At 47.9% G+C, this 27,683-nt stretch overlaps 1 protein-coding gene across 4 annotated transcripts; it reads left to right on the forward strand.

Moving 5' to 3' along the window:
- The first annotated feature begins 678 nt into the window (after nt 1–678).
- Nucleotides 679–27,559, forward strand: RASGRP4 (RAS guanyl releasing protein 4). Of its 4 annotated transcripts, none has more exons than XM_081961595.1 (18): nt 679–861; nt 2,415–2,617; nt 3,492–3,597; nt 5,935–5,997; nt 6,537–6,668; nt 7,640–7,793; nt 11,089–11,262; nt 12,557–12,673; nt 13,310–13,585; nt 15,285–15,365; nt 15,472–15,576; nt 18,599–18,708; nt 20,052–20,196; nt 22,444–22,480; nt 23,495–23,644; nt 24,396–24,485; nt 24,861–25,069; nt 27,019–27,559. In XM_081961595.1, exons 1-18 carry the CDS (start codon nt 839–841, stop codon nt 27,148–27,150), a joined length of 2,307 nt encoding a protein of 768 aa, XP_081817721.1. In that variant the 5' UTR covers nt 679–838; the 3' UTR covers nt 27,151–27,559. The 4 variants fall into 4 exon arrangements, with proteins under 4 accessions (XP_081817721.1, XP_081817722.1, XP_081817724.1 ...); XM_081961596.1 differs by having other exon boundaries at nt 24,894–25,069; XM_081961597.1 differs by lacking the exon at nt 679–861 and adding an exon at nt 1,712–1,803.
- The last annotated feature ends 124 nt before the right edge of the window (nt 27,560–27,683 follow it).

A 27,683-nucleotide genomic window follows, 5' to 3' on the forward strand; every position in this document is an offset into this window, starting at 1 on the left:
GTCTCACTTAACAACAGAAATTTGGGGTGCCATTGTGGTCCCAAGTCGAGGACTGTCCTCGATTTACGACCAGAATTGGGAGCAGAATTTCTAAGCGGCTGTTGAGTGAGCCACACCTGATTTTACGTCCGGGTTGGCCACAATTGTTCAGCAAATCACTGTGGTTGTTAAGTGAATTGCATGATCATTAAGGGAGCCAGGCCTGCCCTGTTGACTTGGCTGGTTGGAAGCCGTCGGAGGGTTGCAAATGGCGATCGCTTGAACCCAGGATAACGGCAATGGTCATAAATCCGTGCCAGGCGCCCGAATTTTGATCATGTCACTGTGACAGTTGTAAGTGCGAGGACCAGTCATAAGTCCCCTTTTTCAGCGCTGTTGCAATTTCGCAGGTCACTAAACTATCAGTTGTAAGCTGAGGACTTAACTCTACCCGTAGAGTAAAAATCACCGTTGACAGAGAAAATCTGGATTTGGCCTAATGGTCAAAGCTCCATCCGCAGGTGTCTCTCTGACTAACCATAGAGTGAAAACTTAAGATTTAGTTCTACTTTTTTCCAGGCGTGCACACACACACACACACTCAAACGCACACACACACACACACCACATCACATGTGTAGCCCAGTTCCTTTTAAATCACATCAGCACAAAACCAACCAGTTGGTTTTGACTCAGCTGCCTCGCAGCCAGCCAACGACCGTCTCGGCTGTCCGACTTGTCTCTGCCTTCGCTTGGCAGAGAAACTCCAAAGCGGAGAGGAAGCCCTCCCTAATGGTCACAGCAGGCCAAAAAAGGAAAGGACCCTGGTGTGCTAGCAAAAAAACACAAGCAAAGAACTATGATCCGACGAGAGAGCAAGCGGTAAGCCGAACGCCTCGAAACCTCCTTTCTTTCTTTCTTTCTTCTCCTCTTTAGTCACCCGGGAATTTCTTGGTGCTTTCTAAATTCCGTGTCATTCTGACTAAGGTGAACACAACTTCGTTTTGTCACTTCTCCCTGGTGTGGAAAAAGAGGAGTTGCCCTCCAGGCATCCTTGAAACGCATCTTTCACAAGGTGCCAGTTTGGGAGAGGCATTGGGCTGAGGGGCACCTGGAGAGCTTTAGTGCCGAGACCCAAACTTAGAAGAGGGCAAGATTTTTTCCCCCTTCTTCTTCCCTTCGTATCCTGGAAAAGGGCTGGCAGTTTTCCCCTCTGTGGATCTACTCGGGAGCTTTCTCTCCCTGCGTAGAAAAGCAGGAGGCACGAGATCTGTTTACCTGGCGGCTAGTTCTTACTTGTCACCTGCAGCCTGGGGGCCCTTATGGCTGGACCCCCCGAGGTAAGTTTCTTCTCCGCTTGAGGACGACAAGAGACAGCTCTAAATTGGAAGAGGAAGAGCCTGTCACGTTTGAAAAAGTTGAACCCTCAGGCCTGGGCGATCCGGTGCCTAAGACCCTCGGAAGGATTTGAAAGCTTTGCGTTTGGCGGCCACCGCCCCGCCGTTTATCAGAACGGAAATCTTACAACGACTCAAATCGCACCTCAAGCCCAGACTAGCCGGCGTATTCTTTAGCTCGCTGATGTTTTCGGGATGTTGGAAACAGTTTTGGCTTCAGAGGGAACTTCCTAGTACAAGACCTGCAAGATGCAGCACGCAGCGAGAGACAGAGGAGGGGAAGCTGGAGAGCTGGGGTGGGGTGGGGTGGGGAAGGGCTGCAGGGTGACGGAAGAGGTGAAGCTGAGAGAGGGGCACTTTGCAGCAATGCCCACAGTGCCCCCTGTTTTCCTTGGGGCACAGCTGGCGTTCGAAGCAGCCAGGCAACGTGAGGCTGCCCAGTGTGCGTGCGTGTGCGCGCTGAGCTCTTGAAATGGGCATTTGAGGAACTTGTGCAAGATTGTGGCACGGGATTGCAAGCAGTTTGCTTCAGAGGACTCTTGCGGGCGATCAGCGGAGCCTCTCCAGAAAAAAAGCAATCGCAATCACCCTCGTCTCTACCGCTTTGCAGGGCTTTGCAGCCCTCTCTGAGCGGTTTACAGAGTCGGCCTCTTGCCCCCCCCCAAAAAAATAGCTGGGTCTTCGTTTGACCCACCTCGGAAGGACGGAAGGCTGAGCCAACTTTGATCTGCTCAGGATCGAACTGCTATCAGCGGGCAGACTTCAGCCTGCAATACTGCATTCTAACCACTGCGCACCACGGAAGGGAGGGAGGAAGGGAGGGAAGGGGGAAGAAAGGAAGGAGAAAAGGGAAGAACAAGAGCCTTTAGACTTATATACCGCTTCACGGTGCTTTCCAGCCCCCTCTAAGAGGTTCACAGAGTTCTTTGAGGGATTTGCCTGCCTTGGGAGTTCTCATTGAATGGATTGGTTATATTACTTGGAATCGGGACACCAGGTTGTTGAGAGTGGCCAATAGCACCGCTGTTGCTTTTGCAGGCGATCGCGGACCGAGGCCGCTGGTAAGATGGATTCCAGCACCCTCCCAGGAGCCAGCAAGATCTACCGCCGGAAGAGCAGACGCCATATGACCTGCCCCAACCCCCGGGAGATCAACCAGGCCTTGGCCTGCATCAGCCTGGGAGAACTGAACCGGTCCTGCACTCTGGAGGAGCTGATTGAGAAGTGCCTTCGCTCCTTTGGTACTGAGGCTGGGGGTGGCGGGATGAGATGCATACCCACCCACCCCTTTTGATTCTGGGTGGCGGTGGAGGGGAAGGCGTTCCATAAGGCTAGAGACCAAGGCTGGTTCTGGTGCAAATAGAAAGCCCAGGTAACCATCAAGGAAGTTTTTTCTCTTTGATGGCGATTGTTTGTAGAAATAACTCAAGGGGGAGAACATATCCAACACAGCTTCCTTCTCCTATTTTCCCCATGACAGCAACAACCCTGTGAGGAGTTGGGAAGAGAGAGAGAAAGAGAAGGAAAGGGAGGGGGAGGGAGGGAGGGAGGGAGGGAGGGAGAAAGAGAGAGAGAGAGAGAGAGAAAGAGAAGGACTCACCCAAGGTCACTCCGCCGGCTTTCATGCCTAAGGCAGACTAGAACTTACTGTCTCCTGGTGATTGGCCCAAAGGTATCCAGCTAGCTTTCATGCCTAAGGCAGGACTAGAACTCACTGTCTCCTGGTGATTGGCTCAAAGGCACCCAGTTGGCTTTCATGCCCAAGGCAGGACTAGAACTCACCAACTCCTGGTGATTGCCCCAAAGGTATCCAATTGGCTTTCATGCTTAAGGCAGGACTAGAACTCACTGTGTCCTAGTGATTGGCCCAAAATCATCCAGCTGGCTTTCATGCCTAAGGTGGGACTAAAACTCCCAGTCTCCTGGTGATTGGTCCAAAGTCACCTAGCTGGCTTTCATCCCTAAGGTGGAACTAGAGCTCACCGTCTCTTGCTGACCAGGAATGTACTGTATTATGGGGTGGAGCTATTCCAGACTGCTTTCTTTCCTCATTTCAATTCCGTTCCATTTCTGCCTATCGAGAGATCCACTTTAACACCTGTCTTTCTCCTCCAGATGTGGATGGGAAGCTGTGCACCAGCGACTTCATGGTGAACATGACACTAACCGTTCATAGTTGGGTGGTCCCGTCTGCAGAGCTGGCTCGCCGTCTTCTGACTTTATATCCTTTTGGGGGGGAACACAAAAAAAAGTCTCTCCTTCAGATATTCCCCATGGGGCTTTTTCAAGAGGCAACTGGACTGTCTTCCTTTTTCCTTGGAAGACGCTTCGCTTCTCATCCGAGAAGATTCTTCAGTTCTACATTTCGGTTCTTGGGTGAGAAGCAAAACGTCTTCGAGGAAAACCCAAGAAAGTCCAGTTGCCTCTGGAAAAAGGACTTTTGGGACAACCACGACCTGAATGGCTGAGAATCTCCATAGACATTCCGTAGAATGTCTTTCCAAGGGGATTGTTGGATATGAAAGAGCTTTCATATTTATTTATTCATTCATTTATTAAACTCGTGTGCTGCCCGTCTCACCAAGGGGACCCCAGGCCAGCTTATGTTGCTGTTGTTAATTACGAAGTTGTGTCTGACCCATCGCGACCCCATGGACAACGTTCCTGCAGGCCTTCCTGTCCTCTACCATCCTCTGGAGTCCATTGAAGCTCACGCCGACTGCTTCAGTGACTCCATCCATCTCCTTCTCTGCCGTCCCTTTCTTCTTCTTTTGCCCTCCATCGTTCCCAGAATGAGGCTCTTCTCCAGTGAGTCCTTCTTCCTTCTCATTAGGTGGCCAAAGGATTTGAATTTCCTCTTCAGGATCTGGCCTTCTAAAGAACAGTCAGGGTTGATCTCCTCTAGGACTGACCCGTTGGATTGCCTTGCAGTCCAAGCGACTTGCAGGGGCTGATAGACACTGAATAAAATGGCGTATAAAACAATTAAAACAACAGAGCTTAAATTTAAATATCTTAAATTAAAAACTCCATGAAAGGTAAAATTGCTGGTGGCTTGCTGTTGACAAGGTGCAGGATTCCTTGACAAAAATTACAATTACAGCATCAGTCTAAAGGGACTAGTTTTGCGTAAAATGGGTTGGTTCGCCAGTGGTGTCGTTTGTTATTTTAGAAGGCTGCACGAGTCGGGCCCATGGTCCTGTTTATTCTTCCGACACATTATGTGAACCTAGATATATGGGGTTTCGTGCATTATAGGAAGCTAGCAAATTTCTTTTGTCCAGCCTCCAATCGGACCTAAAGGAACAGCTTTAGAACAAGTATTCCATGTACTTCAGCAGTCTTCTGATTTTCTTTAACCAGCACAAAAAGGATCTTGAGTTTTAGCACTTGCAATGAATGACAATTCCCAGGGAACCATTTCTGGGTGAATTACTGGGGCTCCTCGAGAATTAACTTCCTAGGGAGCAATTATGCCAGTTAATTAGGGTAATCTTTGTAGCAGGGAGGCAGTATTGAACTGGTGAACAACGAAAACAGCCTGACCTTCAAATATTCCAATAGATCAGAAGTTATGTGAACAAAAATGTTTGAGCGTTATGTGAGTTATCTTAGTTAAAACGGTCCTGCTAGAACAGGGGTGTCAAACTCAAGACCTACAGGCCAGATCCAGCCCTCAGGGTGCTTAGATCTGGCCAGGGGTGGGATTCAGCCGGTTTGGACCGGTTCGGGCAAGCCGGTTGTTCTGATTTTGTGCAGTTCGGAGAAGCCGTAAGACCAACCACCGGCTGCTGCTTCTCTGTCGTGTACACTCTCTGGATGGGACTTAGAGGAAAGTGGCAGCTCACAGCTGCTAAATTGCACAAGAGATGCTCTCTCGCCCAGCAAGAGAGGCAGCCGCTGCCCTGGAGGGCAGGGATGGAACAGAACAGGCCCCGAAAGGCTGCTCAGTCGACCCTCGCCGCGTGGCGGAAGCCGCACATGCGCGGAAGCCGTGCACGAGAGCATCCACGGAAGCAGTGCGCCAGAGCATCCATGGAAGCTGTGTGCCAGAGCATGTGTTGCAGCCGTGTGCCAGAGCATGCACACTGACATTTTCAGCGAACCAATTGTTAAGTGGGTTGAATCCCACCGCTGAGTCTGGCCTGCAGGCCCGTTCTGGTAACAGCGCCTCTGCCAGTGAAAACGGAGCTCGGGAAGGCCACACGCAGGTCTCCTGGGCTCTGTTTCCGGCCACGATGGTCTCCTGCAGCCCTCTGCCAGTGAAAACAGAGCTTCCGGGTTCCGGAAGAAGGCTGCAGGAGGTTGTCGTGGCCAGAAACGGAACCTCAATGTGTGACGTTGAGCTGCCCATGTCCAGCCATGCCCCCCCGAAGGGAAACACAGCCCTGATGTGGTCCTCAATGAAATCGATTATGACGCCCCTGTGCTAGAAGGTCTCACCTCGTAAAGGGATTCTGTTGAAAGGAAGGGAGAGGAGTGTATTTCAGCAAAATAGATTCCTGAATCCTTTCTCCAAGAATTTGAGAACAAATTAAGCCTTAACTTTATTGATCACATATCAGGAATCAATCCAGGAGAAGAATACTTCACGTCAGCTGAGGATCTGCCACTTTGTCCGGTCTGAACTCTCTTCCCATTATCCTCTTTCTTCCCCTTGTCCCCCCTCCCCCAAAATTTCTCAACTTTGCCAACTTAAAATGGGTGGCCTTCAATTCCCTGAATTCCCAGTCACCAAGCTAGTAAACTTTTAAGATGTGTGGACTTCAAGTCCCAGAATTCCCTGGTTAGCAAACTAATAGGCTTTAAGATGTGTAGACTTTAACTCCCAGCCTTCTCCAGCCACAAGATGGTAGACTTTAAGATATATGGACTTCAACTACCAAAATTCCCTGGTCAGCAAGCTAGTTAACGTTAAGATGTGTGGACTTCAACTCCCAGAATTCCCCAGCCACCAAGCTAGTAAACTTTTAAGATTTGAGGAGTTCAACTCCCAGAATTCCACGGTCCGGAAGGTAGTAAACATTAAGATGTGTGGACTTCAATTCCCAGAATTCCCCAGTCAGCAAGCTAGTAAACGTTAAGGTGTGTGGAGTTCAACTCCCAGAATTCTCCAGTCAGGCCTGCAGCTCCAACCTGAACCTCTTGCTCTCTTTTCAGCTACTGGCTTGTAAACTATCCGGAGGCTTTTCACCTGGACCCCCACCTGGAGGAGGTGATCACAGAAATCTTAGAGGTGGTGAGGAACCAAGGCCCAGCAGGACAAAACAATATGCTCGATACATCCTGCATGTGAGTGGCGACAACCAGTTCAGAAATGGGAATTGCCCTGTGGAAGGGATGGGATAGGCATGGCGGGATTCCATGTGCTGTCGTTTTTATTTATTTATATACTAGCCGATAACCCGGCGTTGCCCGGATATTTATTTATTTATAGGGGGAAAATGTCCGGACCAAACGTAATTTCTAATGTTGGATTTTCCCCCTTACCAGAGGGAGCCCCCTTGTGGAGGACTGTGAAGCCGTTACCGCGGCAGGAGCTGACAGAGATCGAGGGGGTGGCATCGTTGGAAAATGGGGAGGAGCAGACCCAGTCAGGCCAGGGCCTTTCAGGATTGGGATGGCTTGTAGGCAGGGAGGAACAGGGGCAAGATGACCAGAGAGAGGTTAAGCAGTGAACGTGAGAGACAGAGCTCAGGCGATGAGCAGGGACAGCCCCCTCCTGATCCTCGGGCACGGAGAGTGGAGAGAAGGCGAGAACAGCGCAGACTGACCCGACTACTCGGGAAGAGAGCACCCCGCCCCTCTTCACAAGGCACACCTGGGGACTGAGACTTAAGGAGACGCTGTGGGGATGGGCATTTGTCGGGAACAAACACTGAGTTTCATGGAGTGGTTGAGTGACCACGTTTGAACTTTCCTGGATTCCTTGCATTCTTGCTGGATTTCTGGATTACTTGCCCTGCTCCTTTGCTTCCTGGACTCCCCGACTTGCCCTGCTGGATTTCTTGCTTTGCAGCGGTGGTGCTCACAGCGTTGGGCTCTGTGTGTGTGTGTGTATGTGTGTGTGCCTGTGAGCATGTGTGAGTGTCATCACTTTGTTCTGGGACTTCTCAGAAACGTGGGAGCGTTTGGGGTGGGGGGATTTGGAGCAATAAAGGGGCGGTTCGAACTGTCAGCTGCCTGCGTTGCCTCTGTGCCGTGCCCCGGGTCATCCCAACTCAGTCCCTAACGAGTCCCTTCTGCCCTTGTTCTTCCTCCAGGGTGAGTCACACCTGGAACCGTTCCCTCAGTTGCCAACACAGTCCTGCCGGTGGCAAGAAACGTAAAGTCTCGCTGCTCTTTGATCACCTGGATCCAGGTGAGCTAGCCAACCACCTCAGTTACCTGGAATTCAAGGCATTCTGCCGGCTCTCGGTAAGGAACTGCAAAAGGAGTACGCAACATTTTGGCAAGATGGGTGGATGGATCGTTGTGATAAGCCTTCCTCGGCCTTGTTATCTTTTGCGGATATCTTTGGTCGTGGAAAAATTGGCTGGTTGAAGACAACGGTGGACGTAGGAAATTCCCAGGTTGAGGATGGCTGAATACCGTGTAGATTAATCAGTGTTTCTCAGCCCTTGGCGGTCTCTCAGGCTGTTTTTTCTCTTGCAGACGTTTCATTACCACGCTAGGTGACACCATCAGTGTGGAGGTCACCTACTTTGGGCAAGGAAACGTCTGCAAGAGAACAAGCACACTCGGAGGGAGTGCAGCAAGGGCCCCACATTTCAACCTGAGCTACAAATAATCTCCTTTATTGGAATCCAGCCAGCAGGAACATTAAGTCTGTACAATTGTGAAGTTGCTGTGGTTGAGAAACACTTTATTAGATCCACCCCGGCTTCACAACAGGAACTTCCTCAACCAAAGGAAGAAGTTCCTAGTCTGAAACCACGCTGATCCTTCTCACTGGAATAGCAATGGTGATATTTACCCATAACCAGCTAAGAGGCCCATTATTTTACTATTTGAAGAGTGTGTGTACATCCATCTAACCCAAAGTAAATATGGAAGTCCTTCATACAAAGAAGGCCTGACCAACAGAGTTGGAAGGGACCTTGGAGGTCTTCTATTCCAACCCTTTGCACAAGAGGCAAAGGGTCTCTTCTCAAAAGCCTCCAGTGATGGTGCATCCCGCAACTTCTGGAGGCAATTTCTGTTCCACTGATTCATTGTTCTCACTGTCAGAAAATTAGTTCTAGGTTGCTTCTCTCCTTGGTTAGTTTCCATCAGTTGCTTCTTGTCCTGCCTTCAGGTGCTTTGGAGAATAGCTTGATTCCTTCTTCTTTGGGGCAGCCCCTCAAATATTGGAACACCATTATCATGCCACCCCCTACTCCTTTTTTTCACTAGACTAGGCATACCCAATTCCTGCAACCGTTCTTCGTACGTTTTAGCCTCAAGGTCCTTTCAAATTCACGTCTTGAAGGTAGGAACTCAACCCGTCACGAGACCGTCTTCCTGGCGTCAATCATTGGCCCCGTTATTCACAGGGTAACAACTGAGGTGAAGGAAAAATATTGCACCCTGTTATGGGGTGTAATGCAGTCTTCCATTGCAAGCTCAGCGTGGCTGGCTAGGGAATTCTGGGAGTTGAAGTCCAGCCATCTTAAAACCGTGCAAGTTTGAGAAATAGTGCTTTGAGCATCTTCAGAGCAATTGCTTCCTTGACCTTTAGGGTGGAATTATGCAACAACCACATGTCTTGGAACCCAATTTGGGCAATTGAAACGTTGCATTACTCATAACTGCTGCCATCCTGCCTGCTGATTTTTTTTCCTCCCCGGTCAGCAGTAGCTTCAGGTTTTCGGCAAACAACACCCGAAGCGTTGCATCCTTGGTTGCCCTAGACCGATATCTAATACAACATCAATGATCTTCTCTCCCACAAGCCCCCAGCCAAAACTTACTAATAAGTCAGGACATGGTGCACCAACCATTTCGAGGGCCACAGGAAATGTGGAAATTTCCTCTCTACTGGAAATTCTAGATCAACACAGAAGATAAGGCCTTGCGTCTTTCTGCGTCTTTCTCTCTCTGTACCAAATTTTACACCCCTTTTGGTGAAGGCAGTGCAATAGAAATCCCAGCTGCAAAGAGTCAGACTCTATAGATTGTCCATTCGTTTAGTAACCGTTCGGAGTTATGACAACACTGAAAAAAGTGACTTACGACCATTTTTTTATACTTACCACTTTTACAGCATCCCCACAGTCATGTGATCAAAATTTGGGTGCGGGGCAACTAGCTAAATTGATGGGGGGGGGGAGAGCCAGATTTGCTTAACGACCGCATGACTGAATTAAGAACTGCAATGATTCACTTAACTGCAGTGGGGGGAAAAAGGTCCAGCAAAATTCACCTAACAGATTAACAGAGTTGGAAGGGACCTTGTAGGTCATCTAGTCCAACCCCTGCCCAAGTAGGAGACAGTGTGCAGTCCAATCTCTTCTTGAAAGCCTCCAGTGATGAAGCGCCCACAACTTCTGAAGGCAACTTCTGTTCCATTGGCTGATTGCTTTCACTGTCACCTAACAACTGACAATTTGCTTAACAGCAGAAATTTGGGGCTCAGTTGTGGTCGTAAGTCAAGGACTTCCTATATAACAGGCTGGAAAATGACCTGTAGAGCATTAGTGGATCCTTACAATTTTGTCTACTGTTTCCAAAGCCCTTCCAGGAACTGGTATCAAACTTGAACATGAGCAAAGGGGTACAGTGTATTATTGAAGATGTGGATTTTTTTAAAAAATTAACCAAATATATATGTTGTGAGGTTCCAGCAGTTTCCATGAGCCACAGCAGTGGGATAACATTTGCAGGTTACAATTTGCTAGGCTAGAAAACCACTAATTTCTTATAGTATACAATAATATAAGCAGAAGCCAATATTGATTCATAGTGATTCATATACTCCTTCAATGCAATTAAATATTGGAATGCAAGAAAGGAATTGCTTAGCCCAATTTTTACCTGGGATAACAACTTTTGGAACCTGTTGTTTTTGCCCCCTCGAACCTCTGGGCCTGCCACCCAATTCCTAGTCCTGCTCTCCATCCTGAAAATGCTGCTCCCCTTGAAAAGGTTGAGTATCCAGCCTTGGAAGGAACTGTGTACAGGGAGTCCTCGACTTACAACCATTCATTTAGTGACCGTTCTAAGATATAATAGGGATCCCCTTTTGCGACCTTCTAGCAAGCCACGCCAATGGGGAAGCCAGATTCCCTTAACAACCGTGTTACTAATTAACACGGCAGTGATCCATTTAACAACTGTGGGAAGAAAAGTCGTAAAATGGGAGAAAATTCACTGAACGAATGTCTCGCTTAGCAGCAGACATTCCGGGCTCAACTGTGGTCATAAGTCGAAGACTCTAGGTATCACCTACTAGAACGTGGTAAGAATTCTCACCCCTGTAAATAAGAAGAAGCAATAATCGTAAGAGATGACTTTTTAGAAGTGTACAAGAACAGTCCTACAAATGTGGAACGCCTTCCCTTCCCGCCGTCAATCCACCTCAAAAGCGGTGAAAAAAAAAAAACCCCAACCAACCTGGGTGTCCCTTAATTGAGTTCAAAGTGGCTTCCCCAATGAGTCATCTGGAAAACAGTTAGGACTCGGTTTAATCCAGCAAGACCGGTTCTTACCTTTTAAATTGTATGTTGGGCAGTACTTGGATTTCCAGAATTACGTGCTGCGTGGATCTGTGCACGGGATCTCATCTCTGGAACGCGCAATTACCTTGTTCAACAGCATCTCCCAGTGGGTGCAAGTGATGATCCTGAAGCGTCCCACACCCCAGCAGCGAGCAGAAGTCTTCACCAAATTCATCCACGTGACACAGGTAAGGTCCTCACTGGAAAGAAACAGAAGTGGGGAGTTTGGCCCATGCAGTTGGGGGCGGGGGGGGGGAGACACAAAAGGATGTTCCTGTTCCTTTCGTGGTCCCTCTGCCGAGACAAACACTGCTGAAGAACACCTACTCCGGGGTTGGATGGTGGTGAGGTGATGTCAATCGGCATAATTGATGCGAAGGTGGAGAATGGCACAGGTTTGCTTGCATTTTTGCAAAGGGAGGTGGGTAAGAAATGTTCTTTCTGGGCCACCTCCCGAGCAGAAGAGGTGGATCTTAACCAGATGGAAGTTTGATGCTCAATATATATTTTAGGAACTTGTAGGATGCCTGGAGTACGTGGTAAGCTCTGAGCTGGTGGCCTGGGAGAGGCATTTTGTTATGGGCAAAGACCCAGGAATGTAGATGAGACCCAGAGGGGTCCATAGTGAAATGATGCATTAGCTTAGACCTAAAATGAATCTGATCTTTGCTGATAGACGTTGGCGGCTTGTATCCTTTGAGTAACAGAATAACAGAGTTGGAAGGGACCTTGGAGGTCTTCTAGTCCAACCCCCATGCTCAAGCAGGAGACCCTCTGCCATTCCAGACAAATGCCTGTCCAATCTCTTCTTGGAAAACTCCAGAGATGGAATACTCACAACTTCTGGATGTTCCACTAATTAATTGTTCTCACTCCCAGGAAATTTCTGACACCTAAAAGTTCCACTTATGCTGATCTCAAAATTCAATTGTTTAATAAGGTCCAGATGGAAAGTTATCAATTTGGACTTATCAAATTGGAGGCCGCTGGGAGGATACGAGAACATGGCTTTTTCTGGCAGCCGGATCCAAAATGACTTCTTTCACGCTGTTATATATTTTTGTCTCTTTTTGTATTCAGTCGGTTAGAAAATGCAGGTAGTTCTCGACTTACGGCCACAATTGAGAATTTCCATTGCTAAACAAGGAAGTTGTTGAATAAGTCCTACCTGATTTTGCGGTTTTATTTGCCACGGTTCTGAAGTGAATCGTGCAGTCGTTAAGTAAATCCAGCTACCCCCGTTGGCTTTCCTTGTCGGAAGCCAGCTAGAAAGATTGCAAACGGTGATTAAGGACAAAATACATTCCTCCCAAGCTTATCAATCCCAGGTTGTTTAAAAGATGTCACCCGTGGGGGCATCCAGGTTTGAAAATTAGCTCCCGTCAGCCGTTGAGGAGCCTTTGAAGAAGCCAACTCTTTCCACTTGCGATCCGCTTAAAGCTCCTATCTTGTATTGTCCTCTTGTTCTTCCCCCTGTTGCAGAAATTAAGGCAGCTGCAGAATTTCAACACACTCATGGCAATTGTGGGAGGGCTTTGCCACAGCACCATTGCTCGCCTCAAGGAGACCCATGCACTTCTACCTTCTGAGGTCGCCAAGGTAAGGAAAGAGCCCTCCTGAGGACAAAAGAGAGGAGGGGTTTAGCCTCGGTGAGGTATCCCAAAGGTAGCCATCATGTCCACATCAGTATCTTGGCTCTTGACCGTCTACAACAGGAGCCTTCAACCTTGGGAACTTTAAGACATGTGGACTTCAATGCTGTCTGGGGAATTCTGGGAGTTGAAGTCCACAGGTTGTAAAGTTGCCAAGGTTGGAGACCCCAGATCTACAGGATGTCATATCTTATGCCAAGTCCCTGAAGAGCTGAGCATTCTTTCGGGTATGGGGTCTGGAGGTTGGGGGAGCCCATTAGTATGATTTTTTTCCTCAGAATGAGGTGGTTGTACAGGTAGGCCCCACCTTATGACCACAATTGAGCCCAAAGACAGTTGTTAAGTCACTTGGGTCCGATTTTACAAACTTATTTTTTGCCACAGTTAAGGGACTCTTAAGTTGTTAAGTGAACCATGCAGTCGTTAACCAAATCTGGCTTCTCCCATGGACTTTGCTTGTCAGATGCCAAGAAAACAATGAATCCATGCATTCGTTTTGAAAGGCGCTCTTCAGAAGGGATGTGATGCTAAAATGGGACTTATCCTTTCTTTTCTGGACTCTTCCTCTCCCTTCTTCGTGCAGGTGCTTGCCGAAATGACCGAACTGCTCTCTTCAAGTGGAAACTATGGGGCGTACCGTCGGGCCTACGCCGATTGCAAAGACTTCAAGATCCCCATCGTGGGAGTCCACCTCAAGGACCTGGTGACTCTGCACGAAGCCCTCCCGGATCGCGTAGAGGGCGGGCATCTCAACCTGAGCAAACTCCAGAGCCTCTACGAGCCGGTGTGGGAATTCCGGTTGCGGCAACGGGCTCAGACGCCCTTCGAAGCCAACAAGGACCTGGTGCATCTGCTGACGGTACGAACGATCCTTGGAGAACTCATGGAAGGTTGATGAGCAGGCTGAAGTGCAGGCGCTCCAACGGTGGGCGGGTTGAAGGAAGTCCTTTTGGCTGCCTTTGAAGGAAATCAACTGGAGTCAGACTAAGCCGCGGTAAATCTGGCTCCATGGTTGGAGAATATGGACTTTTCCCCGCCACCATTCATAGAATCACAGGGCTAGAAGGGACCTTGGAGGTCTTCTGGTCCATCTCCCTGACCAAGGCAGGAGACTTTATACCAGGGGTCCTCAAGCCCCCGATCCGTGGTATGCCAGAAACCGGTCCCTGCAAACAAATGAAGCTCCATCCATGGGATGCAGGCACCACACAAAAAACGCCCTTTTCGGTCCTCGTAAAAACTTGTCTCCACAGAATTGGTCCCTGATGCCCCAAAGGTTGGGGGCTGCTGCCTTATACCAGACTGGATAATATTTTTTTTCTTGAAAATCCCATTTTTCTTGAAAATCTCCAGCGATGGAGGGCCCACAACTCCGGGAGGCAAACTATTCCATTGACTAAATCCCTACCAGGACAGTGCGCCCTATCCTATTACTATATGACTATTTATATTGTTTACATGCTGTCTGACACCCAGTCAGTCATCGCCTCAGGGGGGGGAAGTGCAGAGGGTGGCAAGCCTTCAAACACTTCCTTTTGCTGGGACCCGGGGAACCAACAACAGGCAACCATCTCTTCTACAGGCCTCCAACCTGTGGCGTTGCTTAGAAACCTCTCCTCCCGTTTACAAGAGCTGCAGGGTTGCCTAGCAACCGCCTCCCACTACAGGCAAAGAGGCCCGGCCTGCTTTCCCCAGCCTACTGGGTTGACTCAGTCACTCAAAGAGCTGCATTGACTCTCTTGCTACAGAAATATGAGCCTAGCAGCCAGTCGGCCCTTATGTGTCCTAACCCAGGACGCCTGGTTGCCTAGCAGCAGCCAGTGTGGGCGGGGCCACGGGGCACAGTGATGCAGATGTTGCTTAGCAACTCAGGCAAGGTGACGGCACAACTTACAGGCCGCATAGGGCGTCTTCATTCGATCAGGAGCTTGGTGTCTGACAGGCCCGTTGGACTACAACTCCCATCCTTCCCGGTTTATTCTTTACCAGGATGGGCATTTCGAACCCGCCGCTCAAGGTGGCGCAGGCTGCAGTATTGCAGGAGGCTGTAGGGGGGAGTCACCCCGAACAGCTTATCCGGCATGAGAGAGGGGCAGAAGATGTAGGAAGGGGGATTCCTCCTTCTTTTTGGAGGTTCCGTGGCCGTTTGCTTTAGTAAGGATGGGGCAAAAGGAGAGATGCTATTTGGGCGTTGCTTTGGCCGTTCAACCACCTAGAACAGGGAATTAATTTTTCCAAGAGGCCACTTGAGAAATGGAGAGAGTTGTGGAGGACCGAACCAAGAAAGCTGAGAACTTCCATAGGCAATGCATACATACATACCATTTAAAAAAAAAATGCTTCAAAAGCAATTCATACAAGCTGGACAGGAGCAGCCAAAGGGCTGGATGTGGCCCAGTAACTGTAAAATGTCCAGGTGTGACCTGGAAGTAGACAGATGTGTACCAGCTGTTCATCAGGAAGTCATCAAAATAGCAATGGTTCTTAGCCAACGTTCCTGAGATGTTGGGGCCCTGGGTGTTTTTTCTTTTGTCCTAAAATGCCTTCTTGCTTTCCAGCTCTCCTTGGACCTCTACTACTCCGAGGAGGAAATTTACGCCCTCTCGTACTCTCGTGAACCTCGCTGCCTCAAATTGCTGGTAAGAGGAGGACAAAGGCCTGAAGATGGGCCGAGGCTTCCCTGAGGAAAACTCAGGGAAGTCTTGTTTCTTAAAGCTCTCTTCTCCCTTTTTTTTCCCTTCACAGCCGTCTACTCAGTTCAAGCCCCCCGTAGTTGTGGAGTGGGCCCCCAGAGTAGCCACCAAGCCAGACCGTCTCGCTGTCAAGAGGCACGTCCAACAGATGGTGGAGGTAGGACCATCAAAGCAATCGAGAAAAGAGAACATACGTAGCTCAGGGTTGATTTGTGGGCTCCGTGGTGCCCTCTGAGCTTTGGTGGTGTTCTTGCAGACCTTTCATGACCCAACTAGGTAATGTCGTCAGTGCTAGAGGGTGGGGGGGTTGCAGAGAGGAGGAGGAGGACTGAGGGATCCTTGATGCTCTCTGAGCTTTGGTGGTATTCTTGCAGACACTTCATGACCCAACTAGGTAACATCATCAGTGCTAGAAGGGAGGGGAGCTTTGCAAGGAGGAAGAATGGGAGGAGGACTGAAGGATCCTTGGTGCCCTCTGAGCTTGGTAGTTTTCTTGCAGACCTTTCATGACCCAACTAGGTAACATCATCAGTGCTAGAAGGAAGGGGGGTTGTGGAGTGTCGGAGGAGGACTCTGCAGTCCTTGGTGCTCTCTGAGCTTTGGTGGTATTCTTGCCGACATTTCATCACCAAAGTAGGTAACAGCATCCATTTCTCTCTCTCAAACCCCATCTGTGGCACATCAGTGAGCCTGGCATTTTGCTGCACTATGGCCCCAATTTGTACCTACAACAGCCCCCTCCCCCCTGCAGCCATGTCCAGTTCCCGCTTTTCTCCTCCCCCTTTCCACCCAGCACCCCTCCTTTTCTGTTCAAGGAAGAAGCTTAGATCCGGCCACTCTAACCACATCCTCTAATACAAATAAAACATCCTGCTAAAAACAAGGTTGCACATGGCGACAGAGAGAGGAGGAGAAAAGCAAACACCACCACCACCACCAGGCTTCGTTAGCTTGCAGGGAAGGGTCCACATCCAAGCCCCCCCCTCCCCAACAACTCATATTCCATATTGTTAAATAGCGCCTTAAAACTGTGTTTCTCAACCTAGGGAGCCTTAAGACATGTGGACTTCAATTCCCAGAATTCTCCAACCAGCACACAGAATTCTGGGAGTTGAAGTCCAAACATCTTTGCTGGCTGGAGAATTCTGGGAGTTGAAATCCAAACGTCCTAAAGTTGCCAGGTTGGGGAGTACTGCCTAATAGTGTCAAATTAGCGAATGATGGTTTTAGATGCTCTTATATAAACCCTAGGGTGGATCAGTGGCTAAGATGCTGAGCTTGTCGATCAGAAAGGTCGGCAGTTCAGCGGTTCAAATCCCTAGCGCCTTGTAATGGAGAGAGCTCTGGTTACTTGTCCCAGCTTCTGCCAACCTAGCAGTTTGAAAACATGTAAAAATGCAAGTAGAAAAATAGGAACCACCTTTGGTCGGGAGGGAACAGTGTTCCGTACGCCTTCGGTGTTTAGTCATGCTGGCCACATGACCACGGAGACGTCTTTGGACAGTGCTGGCTCTTCGGCTTTGAAACGGAGATGAGCACCGCCCCCTAGAGTCGGGAATGACTAGCACACATATGGAACCTTTACCTTTATATAAACCCAAGATATCTCCACGAAGACCATTGCAAACAGCAAAGAAGTTTGGGGTGACTTTTTTCAAGTAGCCTCAGCATTGCCAAAGACGGAATAATTTAACTTTCTTTCTCTCCGATCTACTACAGTTTAGCTGGGTTTTTTTTTTTTTTTGCATCTCAGGAGCTGCAATTCTTTTGAAAAACACTGCAGGAGAAATAAGGAATTTTCCTGGCCAGGCCCATATGTACTTTGCGTAGGAGATTTAGGGGTGCGGAGAATCTATACAGTATTGCACCCCAATCTTGGGGATGCAGAGAGAATTGAGAACAGCATGTAGGTCACAGGTTTGGGGAAAAGAGGATGTGGGGAGGAAAGAAACAGGGCAAAACGAAACTCAAAGATTTATTTCATTCACCCATATAGACTTTTCAAGTGCTAAAGCGGAAATTGGTGGTAGCTGAAGAGCCTGTTTTGCAAGCATAAAAAGCGTGCAATTTCTAGGAAACTGAGCCACCTGCCCTGAGTGAAAATTACAGGTAGTAGCTTAGCTTACAATTATTTGTTTAATGACCGTTGGACGTTGAGATGCACTGGGGGGGAAAAAACGACTTACGACCATTTTTCACATTTACTAACCGTTGCAGTATCTGATCAAAATTCAAAGGCTTGGCAAGGAGTTCATATTTACGACGGTTGCTGTGTCCCCAGGGTCACGTGATCCCCTTTTGCGACCTTATGACAAGCCAAGGCAACGGGGAACCCAGGTTCACTTCACAACTGTGTGAGTGACTACCTTAACATCTGCAACGGTTCACTTGACGAGTCTGGCCAAAAAAGGTGTAAAATAGGGCACTTAACCAATGTTTCGTTTAGCAACCTAAACCTTGGGCTAAATTGTGGTCCTAAATCCAGGACTACCTGTAGTTATGACAGTGGCACAGTCCTGCGGTCGTGCAATCACCATTTGTAACATTTCTAGCTGGCTTCCGACAAATAGAGAATAAACCCCACTCCCTTCTAACACTGATGATGTTACTTAGTTGGGTCATGAAATGTCTCCAAGAAAACCAAGCAGAGAGAGCACCGAGAACCCCACCATTCAACCCTGAGCTGTACCTCTATTCTTCTAACTATCTATATAAAAACGTGTGTGTGTGTATGTGTGTGTGTGTGTGTGTGTGTGTGTGTATTCCAGCATAACTCTGGAACGCCTCGAGCAATTTCAGCCAAACTTGATACACAGATGACTTACCCTCTGGAAACAAATATTGTGGGGGTAAGGCACCCCTAAAACCCCTCGAGGTTTGTGTTCTGTTAAGATACAGCCTCTTGTGCCTTAAAATGGCTTCTACTGTACTGCCCTAAAATGGCTTCTACAGTACAGTACAGTGGAGTTGCCGTGGTAACGGCTTCACAGTACTCCACAAGGGAGCTACCTCTGGTAAGAGGGAAAATCCAACATTAGAAATTACGTTTGGTCCAGACATTTCCCCCCTATAAACAAATATCTGAGCAATGCCGAGTTATCGGCTAGTTAGTCAATAAATTTCTCTGTAGACTTTTGCGTCTTGATGGCTACGTTTCTACCCTTCTCTCTTCCCAACAGTCTGTGTTCAAGAATTACGACCCTGATCAACGGGGTTGCATCTCTCAGGAAGATTTCGAGACCATTTCGATGAGTTTCCCTTTCTCCTTCTATGGCCTGGAAAGAGAACGGTAAGCACCGGGGTTGCGCTAACCATTGGAGGAGGACCTCAACGACCATGTGATCAAAATCTGAGCATTTGAGAACCAGCATCTATTTACTAATGGTGGCAATCTCCTAGGGGGTCAGGTGCAGAGGTGGTATTCAGCAGGTTCTGACCAGTTCTGTAGAACCGGTAGCGGAAATTTTGAGTAGTTTGGAGATCCGGTAAATCCCACCTTTGACTGTCCCCACCCCCATCTATTCTCTGCCTCCCGAGTCCCAGCTGAACAGGAGGAAATTGAGATTTTGCAGTATCCTTCCCTGGGAGTGCGGAGGGAATGGAGATTTTGCAGTATCCTTCCCTGGGAGTGCGGAGGGAATGGAGATTTTGCAGTATCCTTCTACTGCCATGCCCACCAAGCCATGCCCACAGAACCGGTAGTAAAAAAAATTTGAATACCACTTTTGGTATTCCCAGCCAGGTTCCGACAAGCAAGGTCAATAGGGGAAGCCAGATTCACTTAATGACTGCGTGATTCCCCTAACAGCAGTGATTTGTTTAACTGTGGCAAAAAACAACAACAACTCAGAGACGTTACCCATCCCGACAGCGATAGAATAAGGGGATAAGACAGGACTTGTTAAGGATGACCTAACTCTGTCTTACTCAACGGGGAGAGGCACATAGCATCCCGCAGACATGACAGCAAACAAGGGATTGCCAAGGCGTTGTATGTTTGGGATGGCCAATTGCATTTTGCAAACTTAAACAAAACAAAAAAATTCTTTTTTTCAAGTAGGGAAAGCCCCTTTTGTGTGAAGAATAAGAGTGCAGGATAAGAATCAGTGGGCGAAGGCACCGCGTATGATTTGACATGTGGTTTCTAGGCGCTTATGAATGCTGGAGACAGAAAATAACCCGTGGCCTAAACATACAATTCAAACCAGTTATACCCAAGAAATTTAAATTCGTGTTTTCGCAACATGTTCAGGGGTGTCGACTTCAACTCCCAGAATTCCCCAGGCAGGTTTCATGCCTAAGGTGGGACTAGAACTCACCGTTTCCAGGTGATTAGCCCAAAGTCGTGCAGCTGACTTTCATTCCTAAAGTGGGACTAGAATTCCCAGTCTCCTGGTGGTTGGCCCAAAGTCACCCAGCTGGCTTTTAGGTCTAAGGTGGGACTAGAATTCATCATCTCCTGGTGATTGACTCAAAGTCACCTAGCTGGCTTTCATATCTAAGGCAGGACTAGAGCTCACGGTCACCTGGTGGTTGGCCTATAGTCACCCAACTGGACACGGCGGAATTAGAATTCCTAGACTCCCAGCTTCAGCCTTAACCACTAGACCAAACTGTCCCTCTTTATCACAGGGAAGGAACCTGGAACCGAGAAGGCCTCTCGGAGTACTTCATGAGGGCCTGCGCCATCTTCTCCAAGATGGGCCTCGTGGTCCTGCACAATTTCCAAGAGGTCACTTTTAAGAAACCCACCTTCTGCGACCACTGCGGCGGCTTTGTGAGTTTACGTACCTTTCCCGATATCCCCACCCCCGTTTTGCCTTGGCCGAAATGACCGCTGGAAATGTAATATCAAGAGATGTTTTTGCACAACTTAAGAAATAAAAACCACTGAAAAGATTGCCGATTGTTGGAACCCGTACCCCAAAGGCAGTAGTGGTAGAAGGGAAACTTTGCAGCTAGACTCTCCCCTCCTCCTCCAAGTTGGAAGGGACCTTGGAGATCTTCTAGTCTAGTCTAACCCTCTGCTCAAGCAGGCACCCTGTACAATTTCAGACAAACGGATTCATTTATAACAGATTATCAAATCTCTTCTTAAAATCCTGCATTGTTGGAGCACCCACAATTTCTGGAAGCAAGCTGTTCCATTGAGTAGTAGTTTTCTACTGTCATGACATTCCTCCTTAGTTCTAGGTTGCTTCTCTCCTTGGTTAGTTTCCATCTGTTGCTTCTTGTCCTGCCTTCAGGTGCTTTGGAGAATAGCTTGCTGACCTTCTCTTCTTGAGCCCCATAGATAGTGGGACACTGTTATCATTGTCACCCCTTTCTTTTCTTTTTTAATTTTATTCTTTGGGTCTTTTCTGTAGTTCAGCTTCGGCTTCCCTATGTTCTTTTTTGCATACATTATTGTTGCTCTTTTTGTTTTCTAGTTTTTCTCGCCATGTAGGCAATCGTAAGGCCTCTTGTGTATGCTTTCATAGTGTCCCAGAGATTTTGAATGGAGGTGTCTTCTTTTTTATTTATTCTAAAAAATGGCTTTAATTCTTTCTCCAGCATTTGAGTTTATTCTATTTCATTTACAATATTTGAATTCATTGTCCATCTTTTTCTTCTTCTTTGACCTTTCCATCTTAATTTTATTGGATTATGATCTGCCCGCTCATTTGCTTCTATTTCAATTTCGTCTAATTGATTACATAGACCAGATGAAATCCAGGCCACATCAATTCTTGATAGGGACTGGTGGGGGTTCGAATAAAAGGTATATTGCTTTCTTGTTTTGTGCCTTTCTCTCCAAATATCATGTAGTTTATATTCCATTTTTTAATCCACTGTTGCATTATAATCCCCAATCAAGCAAATATTTTCATATTCTAATTCATTTATTTTGTTGTGTAATTTCCTATAGAATTCCTCTTGTTTCTGATTTGGTGCATATATGACTATTAATAATATCGGTTTTTCTGTTGTCTCTAATTCAATCATTAGCATCCTGCCTTCTTCATCAGAGTAGACTGCTTTGGAATTCATTTTTTCCTTTATATAGGTTGCTATCCCTCTTTTTTTTATCTGCCAGTGCTGTATATAATTTCCCTACTTTTTGTTTTCCAGTAAATTCCTATGTTCCCTTTTAATATGCACTTCCTGTATACAGGTTATATCTACCTTCAGTTTCTTAAGTTTATTAAACATCTGAGCTCTTTTTTTTGGTGTGTTCAGTTCATTCAAGTTGATCGAAATAATTGTTATTTCCTGATCCATCTTTAGATGGGGTGTTTTTTGTTGCTTCTGGTTTGTATCTGACTTTTCCCTCTTGCACCTTCCCTTTCTGCTCTCGCTCTTTCTTGCCTCTGTTCTTCTTTCCTGTTTCTTTCCTTGTCTTCTGATGTTTCTTCCTCATGACTTCTACTTTCTAGGTCCTCTTTACTTCCTTGTTCTTCTTCCCATGTGCAGTATTTTTCATAAGAATTCCTGCGCTTCTTCTATATTCTTATCTTATATTTTTTTGTCACCCCCTTCTTTTCATCAAACCAGACAAACCGAATTCCTGCAACGGTTCTTCATATGTTTTAGCCTCCATATTTAAGTACAGGAACGTGCTATTTTTTCAGAAGAAGATGATTTGAGTATCTTCAAGGATGTTTTATTCTCGTTATCTGGCTGCTCTCTGTAGGCGCAAACACTATTCTTAAACATTGCTCCTCACACTTAGCGAGTGAAAAGATGGGGACCAACTCCCAGAATTCCCCAGCCATCATAACCCTCCTGTTGGAAGCCAACTCTGGGGGCTGCAAACAAGGACACCTCCATAACCAAGATGTGTATTTGAGATGGGCAACTCTATAAAACCCCGGGAAAGGAAGCCATAGGGAAATGAAATGAAAATAAAATTATCTCTTCACGCAAGTAATGGCTGGTGAAGCTCACCCAGCTGTTTGCATCCTTCCAGATGTGGTCTCAAGTGGGGAGGAGTCTTGCAACCTAAACTGACCCCTTTTCTTTCTTTCTTTTTTTCCTGATGTAGATATGGGGAGTCACCAAGCAGGGATACAGATGCAGGGGTGAGTGCGCCCTCTGCTGGGCTCTTGTTGGCTCAGCACAATTGCTTTTCCGAATCCAATGAGGCGAGAGGGCGGTAAACCCCACCCCACCCTCGAATTGGGACAGCTGCCATTGGGTGTTAAATGGGGTTAAGGGTTAGAGCAAACCCCACATCCTTCCAGCACTGATGATGTTACCTAGTTTGGTAATGAAACGTCCGCAAGAAAACAACCAAGCTCTAGAGTAGAGGTCTCCAAACTTGGCAATTTTAAGACTTGTGGACTTCAACTCCCAGAATTCTCCAGCCAGGTGGCTGTAGAATTCTGGGAGATGAAGTCCACAAGTCTTAAAGTTGCCAAGTTTGGGGGGGGGGGCTGCTCTAAGACCACCCGGGAACCTACAATAAGCCGGAGAACAATGCTAACAATAACTGAAAATGCATCTTTTTGCGGTGTCTGAATGAAGGCATAAGATGCTGACACCAGCTCAGTTTGAAATATAAATAAATGTATTTGCAATCTACATGTACACTAAGCTAGGTGGTCAGACAAATAGGAGCATCCTGAGGTAAATCAACACTGCAGGAAGATTGTGAGGTAAATTACACACCACTACCACACGGGGAAAAAAAGGCACAGAGGGGAAAAAAAAATACTCCCCCTTTTCACTCTGGGACCCGTGAACCACACAACCTCGTTGCTCCAGCTATTAAATGAAATTTAAAAATCTTAACGGACATTATAATCGACCTCCTCTCAACCTTATTTGAAGTTTGATCCCTCCTGAAGTCACATTCCTGCTTCGGGAAGGGGGGAAAAAAAGTGCATTTGTTTATGTGTATCCTTAGTATCCTGAAGCAATAAAAGTGCCTTGGCCCAGCCCCATGGGTGTTGTAGTACCAGGTTGGAGATGACTAGGAGAAGGAGCCATTGGGGGTGGGGTGGGTGACAATTCATCTTCTCGTTGCTTTGATCTGAAGCCCCTCTTTTTTTTTTCCTTTCCTTTTTTTTTCTTTTTTGGGTGATCCTCTCCAGATTGTGCCATGATCTGTCACAAACACTGCAAGAACCAGGTGGAGGTGGAGTGCCACACTCGCCGCTTCCCTTCTTCCTCCTCCTCCTCCTCCGACAGCACACCGCGCGCTTCCACGGCCACGCTAGCTATGAGTCACCATCCCAGCTCTGGTATGTGGCCGTTGATGGTAAAAAACACACAAAAAAAGTTTTTTTTTAAAAAAAAATAAGCATGCATGACTCGCTTAACGACCACGTTGCTTAGTGATGGAGATTCTGATCTCAATTTGTGATCGTAAGCCAGGGATGTCAAAAACAAGGCCCGCGGGCCAGACCCGGCTAGCGATCTGGTCTGCAGGGCAGTCCTGGAAAATTTAAGGGGTCGGCTCGTGTTGTTGTTATGGCCCACCAGCAGCCAGCAGAGCTGACAACTGATTCAGACAATGAGGAGGTTGGGGGGGAACATGGGCCAGTCCTGGAGTCTGGGGAAGGCTCTGATGAGGGCTCTGTGTCGGAGGCAGAGAGGGGGCCAGGGCCGTATGCCAGTTATCAGCTGCCTTCAGAGTCAGACATCAGTGGGGCAGAAGAACAGCTGGAGCCTGTTCTCAGTGTGCGCGTGCGCAGAGTTGCTACATGAAGGGAACAGCTAAGGAACGGGTCGACTTGGGAGTAAGGCCACAGGTGGATGATGAATCCCCCCCACCCAGAGGAAATAAAAGAGGAGCGAAAGGGGAGTGGAGTTTGCAGGAGTTTGCTTAATTGGTTCGTGACTCTCTGAGACTCCTTGCCAAGTTCTGCAGAGATCGGCCTGGCAGCTCTGCAAGCCAGTTAAGGTCTGTGACCGTAAATCCTCCCTTGAAAGATTTTGCTGGATGTGAACGAGCAGAATTCACAGGAAATTAATAAAAGGGGTTTTTGTCAGGACAAGGAGTTGGCTTCAGGCTCTTGGGAAGCCTCGCTCAGAACATTCGCTTCGTCCAGTGCGAAGAGGAAAATTCGGGCCAGCAGTTTGGTGAGTGGCGTCAAGCTGGCCACGCCCACCCCACTGGCCACACCCACCCACCCAGTCAGCCAGCCCCGCCCAACCCCCCCGAAGGTCAACCACAGCCCTGATGTGGCCCTCAATGAAATTAAGTTTGACACCCCTGTCGTAAGCCAAGTTACCCGTACAAGTTGAAGTCCAAAAGTCTTAAAGTTGCCACGGTTGGAGACCCCCTTACCTGCAGTATCCCATGCCAGGTTCTGTATCACAATCCGAAGATGAGCCAGTTCAGACCCCACCAGGCCAAAGACGCGAGGGTCCCCCCCAAGAGCATCTCCTGCCTCCGAAATCTGGATTGATCGTATGGGGATTCTCTGGCTGACCTCGTCTTTTGTCACCTTGCAGGCTCAGAGGAAGACATGTTTCTCTTCCCACCAGGATGGGAACAGGGCAAGAGCCCCGTGGTCTCCTTGTCCAGCAGCCCGGGCAGCCGGATGGTCAAACATGCCAGCACCCAAACCGAGCAGGCTAGCCCAGCAGGTGAGGAGCAGCTGGCGGATCGTTGCAACAAAACACAGAAGCAGCTCCTAGAACTGGTGAAGGAGCTGGAAAAGGTGAGGATATTGACAGGGGAAATGACATTAATCAGGCACATTAAGGTGTGTGGACTTCAGCTCCCAGAATTCCCCACCCCGTTTGCGGCATCTTATAGTACCATGAACCAGTGACGTGCGGTGAGGTTTATGGCTGGTGAGGCTGATGATGTCATCAGTGCGAGCCACGGTCCCCTTCATGTTGACTCAGGAAGGCAGTGAATGGGACCACGTGTGCAGGAGGGAGGCTGAGGCTAGAGGACCCTCCTGCACACGTGGTCCCATTCCCGGACCGCGTGTGCAGAAGGCTCCTCAGTGCCTTTTCCCTTTTCCCTTTTTTTTTAATTTTCATGATGAGAGCGATGAGGCTCTGCCTCCCCTGCCTCCCCTGCCCGCACATCCCTGCCATGAACACATTTTTCGAAAATAAGGCATTTATTGGCCAAATTGGCCCTGTAGAGGACCACTGGCTTGTTTAACGACCATGGCATACACTGCATCCAGTTTTGGTCACCACATTATAAAAAAGATGTTGAGACTCTAGAAAGAGTGCAGAGAAGAGCAACCAGGATGATTAGGGGACTGGAGACTAAAACATATGAAGAACGGTTGCAGGAACTGGGCATGGCTGGTTTAGTGAAGAGAAGGACCAGGGGAGACAGGATAGCAGCCTTCCAATATTTGAGGGGCTGCCCCAGAGAGGAAGGGGGTCAAGCTGTTCTCCAAAGCCCCTGAATGCCGGACAAGGAAGAATGGATGGAAACTGACCAAGGAGAGATTCAACCTAGAAAGGAGGAGAAATTTCCTGACAGTGAAAACAATCAGGCTCCATTACCATTGTAAGTCAAGGACTACTTATATCTTGGAGCTTGACAGATGCCTAAAGGTTACCGATAAAGAAAAAAATATTTGTAGCTCAAGGTTGAAATGAGGAATCCTTGGTGCTCACTCAGCTGGGTTGTTTGGAGGGTCTTTGGTTTGGGCTGTTTACTGCTAGCTTGCTTGGCATGTCCTTGATCAAGCTATTAAGAAATATTGTTTACTACTTATTCATAGGAAGTAAACAATACTCCCAATCAAGGAACCGCCAAAGAAGCTGAAAATAATCAGCAGCCAAATCAAGGCACCACCAAGAACACACCCACTAACACTGGCATGGCAAGCTGCCAGAATATAACTATATAAAATAAAATAGTATATGAAAACTGTTTTAAAAAAATGCAAACCCCACTTCCCTTCTCCTCGTCCTCTTCCTCCTCTCCGTAAACCCCACTCCCTTCTAGCATTGATGATGTCACCTAGTTTGGTAAAGAAACATCTGCAAGAAAACAACCAAGCCCAGAGAGCACTAAGGATTCCACCGTCTTCCTCCTCCTCCTCCTCCTCTCCAGACCCTACACCCTTCCAGCACTGATAGTGTTACCTAGATGGATAATGAAATGTCTGCAAGGAAACGGTCAAGCTCAGAGAGCAGATATGACCCTACAGTCCTCCTCCTCCTCCAGTAAACCCCACTCCCTTCTAGCACTGATGTTATTACCTAGTTGTGTCATGCAATGTCTCCAAGCAAACCTCCAAGCTCGGAGAGCACCAAGGATCCCACAGTCTTCCTCCTCCTTCCCCTCCCCCTCCCCACAAACCCCCCTCCCTTCCAGCACCAATGATGCTACCTAATTTGGTAAAGATGCAAATCTCCGCAAATCCCACTCCCTTCTAGCACTGATGACATCGCCTACTTTGGAGATTCTCAGTCCTCCAGGTCAGCCTTGTCCTAAAGGTGCTTTTTTTGTTTTTTTCAAGAGGCAACTGGACTTTCTGGGGTTTCCCCCCCCCCTTTTTTTTTTTCCAAAGAGAAGAAACAAAGCAAAAGTCCAGTTGCCTCTTGGGGGGAAAAAGCACCTTAGGGATGCATGTCAGCCTCCCCACCATTCTGATGCCCCCTTCTCTAAACCCCTTGCTCTGACCTGCAGGAACGGGACAGGCTGCTGGCCGCCAATCAATGTCTTCAGAACCGCTACACGCAGCTGGAAGCCGAGAACAGGCAGCTGCTTAAAACAGGCAGTCCGGGGTCCCTCTACGAAATCGCACCTCGGTTTATCTGAGTCGGCTTATCTGTCGGTTTGCCGTCCCCTGCCACAGACTCTGAGAACTTAAGAGAGCTTTCCTGAGGGGCAAGCATTGAGCCTCGGCGTGCCAGAGAGCAGGAGGAGGGACGGGCGGAGGAAGCTGAAAAATGAAAATGGCAAAGAAGAACAACATTTGGGAGCTGGTAATAGATGCTGTCCTGGGAGGTGTGGGGGTGGAGGGGTATTGTTAATTTCCATCTGAGGATCTTCTCTGGTTAACCATCTTTGCAGTCCTAGAAGGAACAGTGCGAATCTGGTCCCTTTACCACGGAGCTTCGTATTTGTAATTTATTTATTATGGGTTCTTTTTTTTTAATGTACGAGCATTTTATGGCTCTGGCAGCTTTGGGGGATTTGTAAATAAAGAGCACAACTCTGAGAGTTCGTACCAGCCATATTAATATTCTTAACCTAAAAGTAACCGGTTTGAATATCTTGAGAAAAGTCACAAGGCGAAGGGGTTGGGGAGTTGGGGAGAGAACTTCAAGTCCAAAGACCAGTTGTTCAGT

Source organism: Natrix helvetica (genome assembly GCF_964273705.1).
Source record: "Natrix helvetica genome assembly, chromosome: 9".
Taxonomy (NCBI): domain Eukaryota; kingdom Metazoa; phylum Chordata; class Lepidosauria; order Squamata; family Natricidae; genus Natrix; species Natrix helvetica.

What these genes read in the sequence shown, in the direction of transcription:
- RASGRP4 (XM_081961595.1), top strand. Translation starts at nt 839, where the DNA reads ATGATCCGACGAGAGAGCAAGCG. An exon ending in ATCCGACGAGAGAGCAAGCG is followed by an intron (nt 862 to 2,414) that starts GTAAGCCGAACG and finishes TTGCTTTTGCAG; the next exon opens with GCGATCGCGGACCGAGGCCG. An exon ending in ATGCTCGATACATCCTGCAT is followed by an intron (nt 6,669 to 7,639) that starts GTGAGTGGCGAC and finishes TTCTTCCTCCAG; the next exon opens with GGTGAGTCACACCTGGAACC.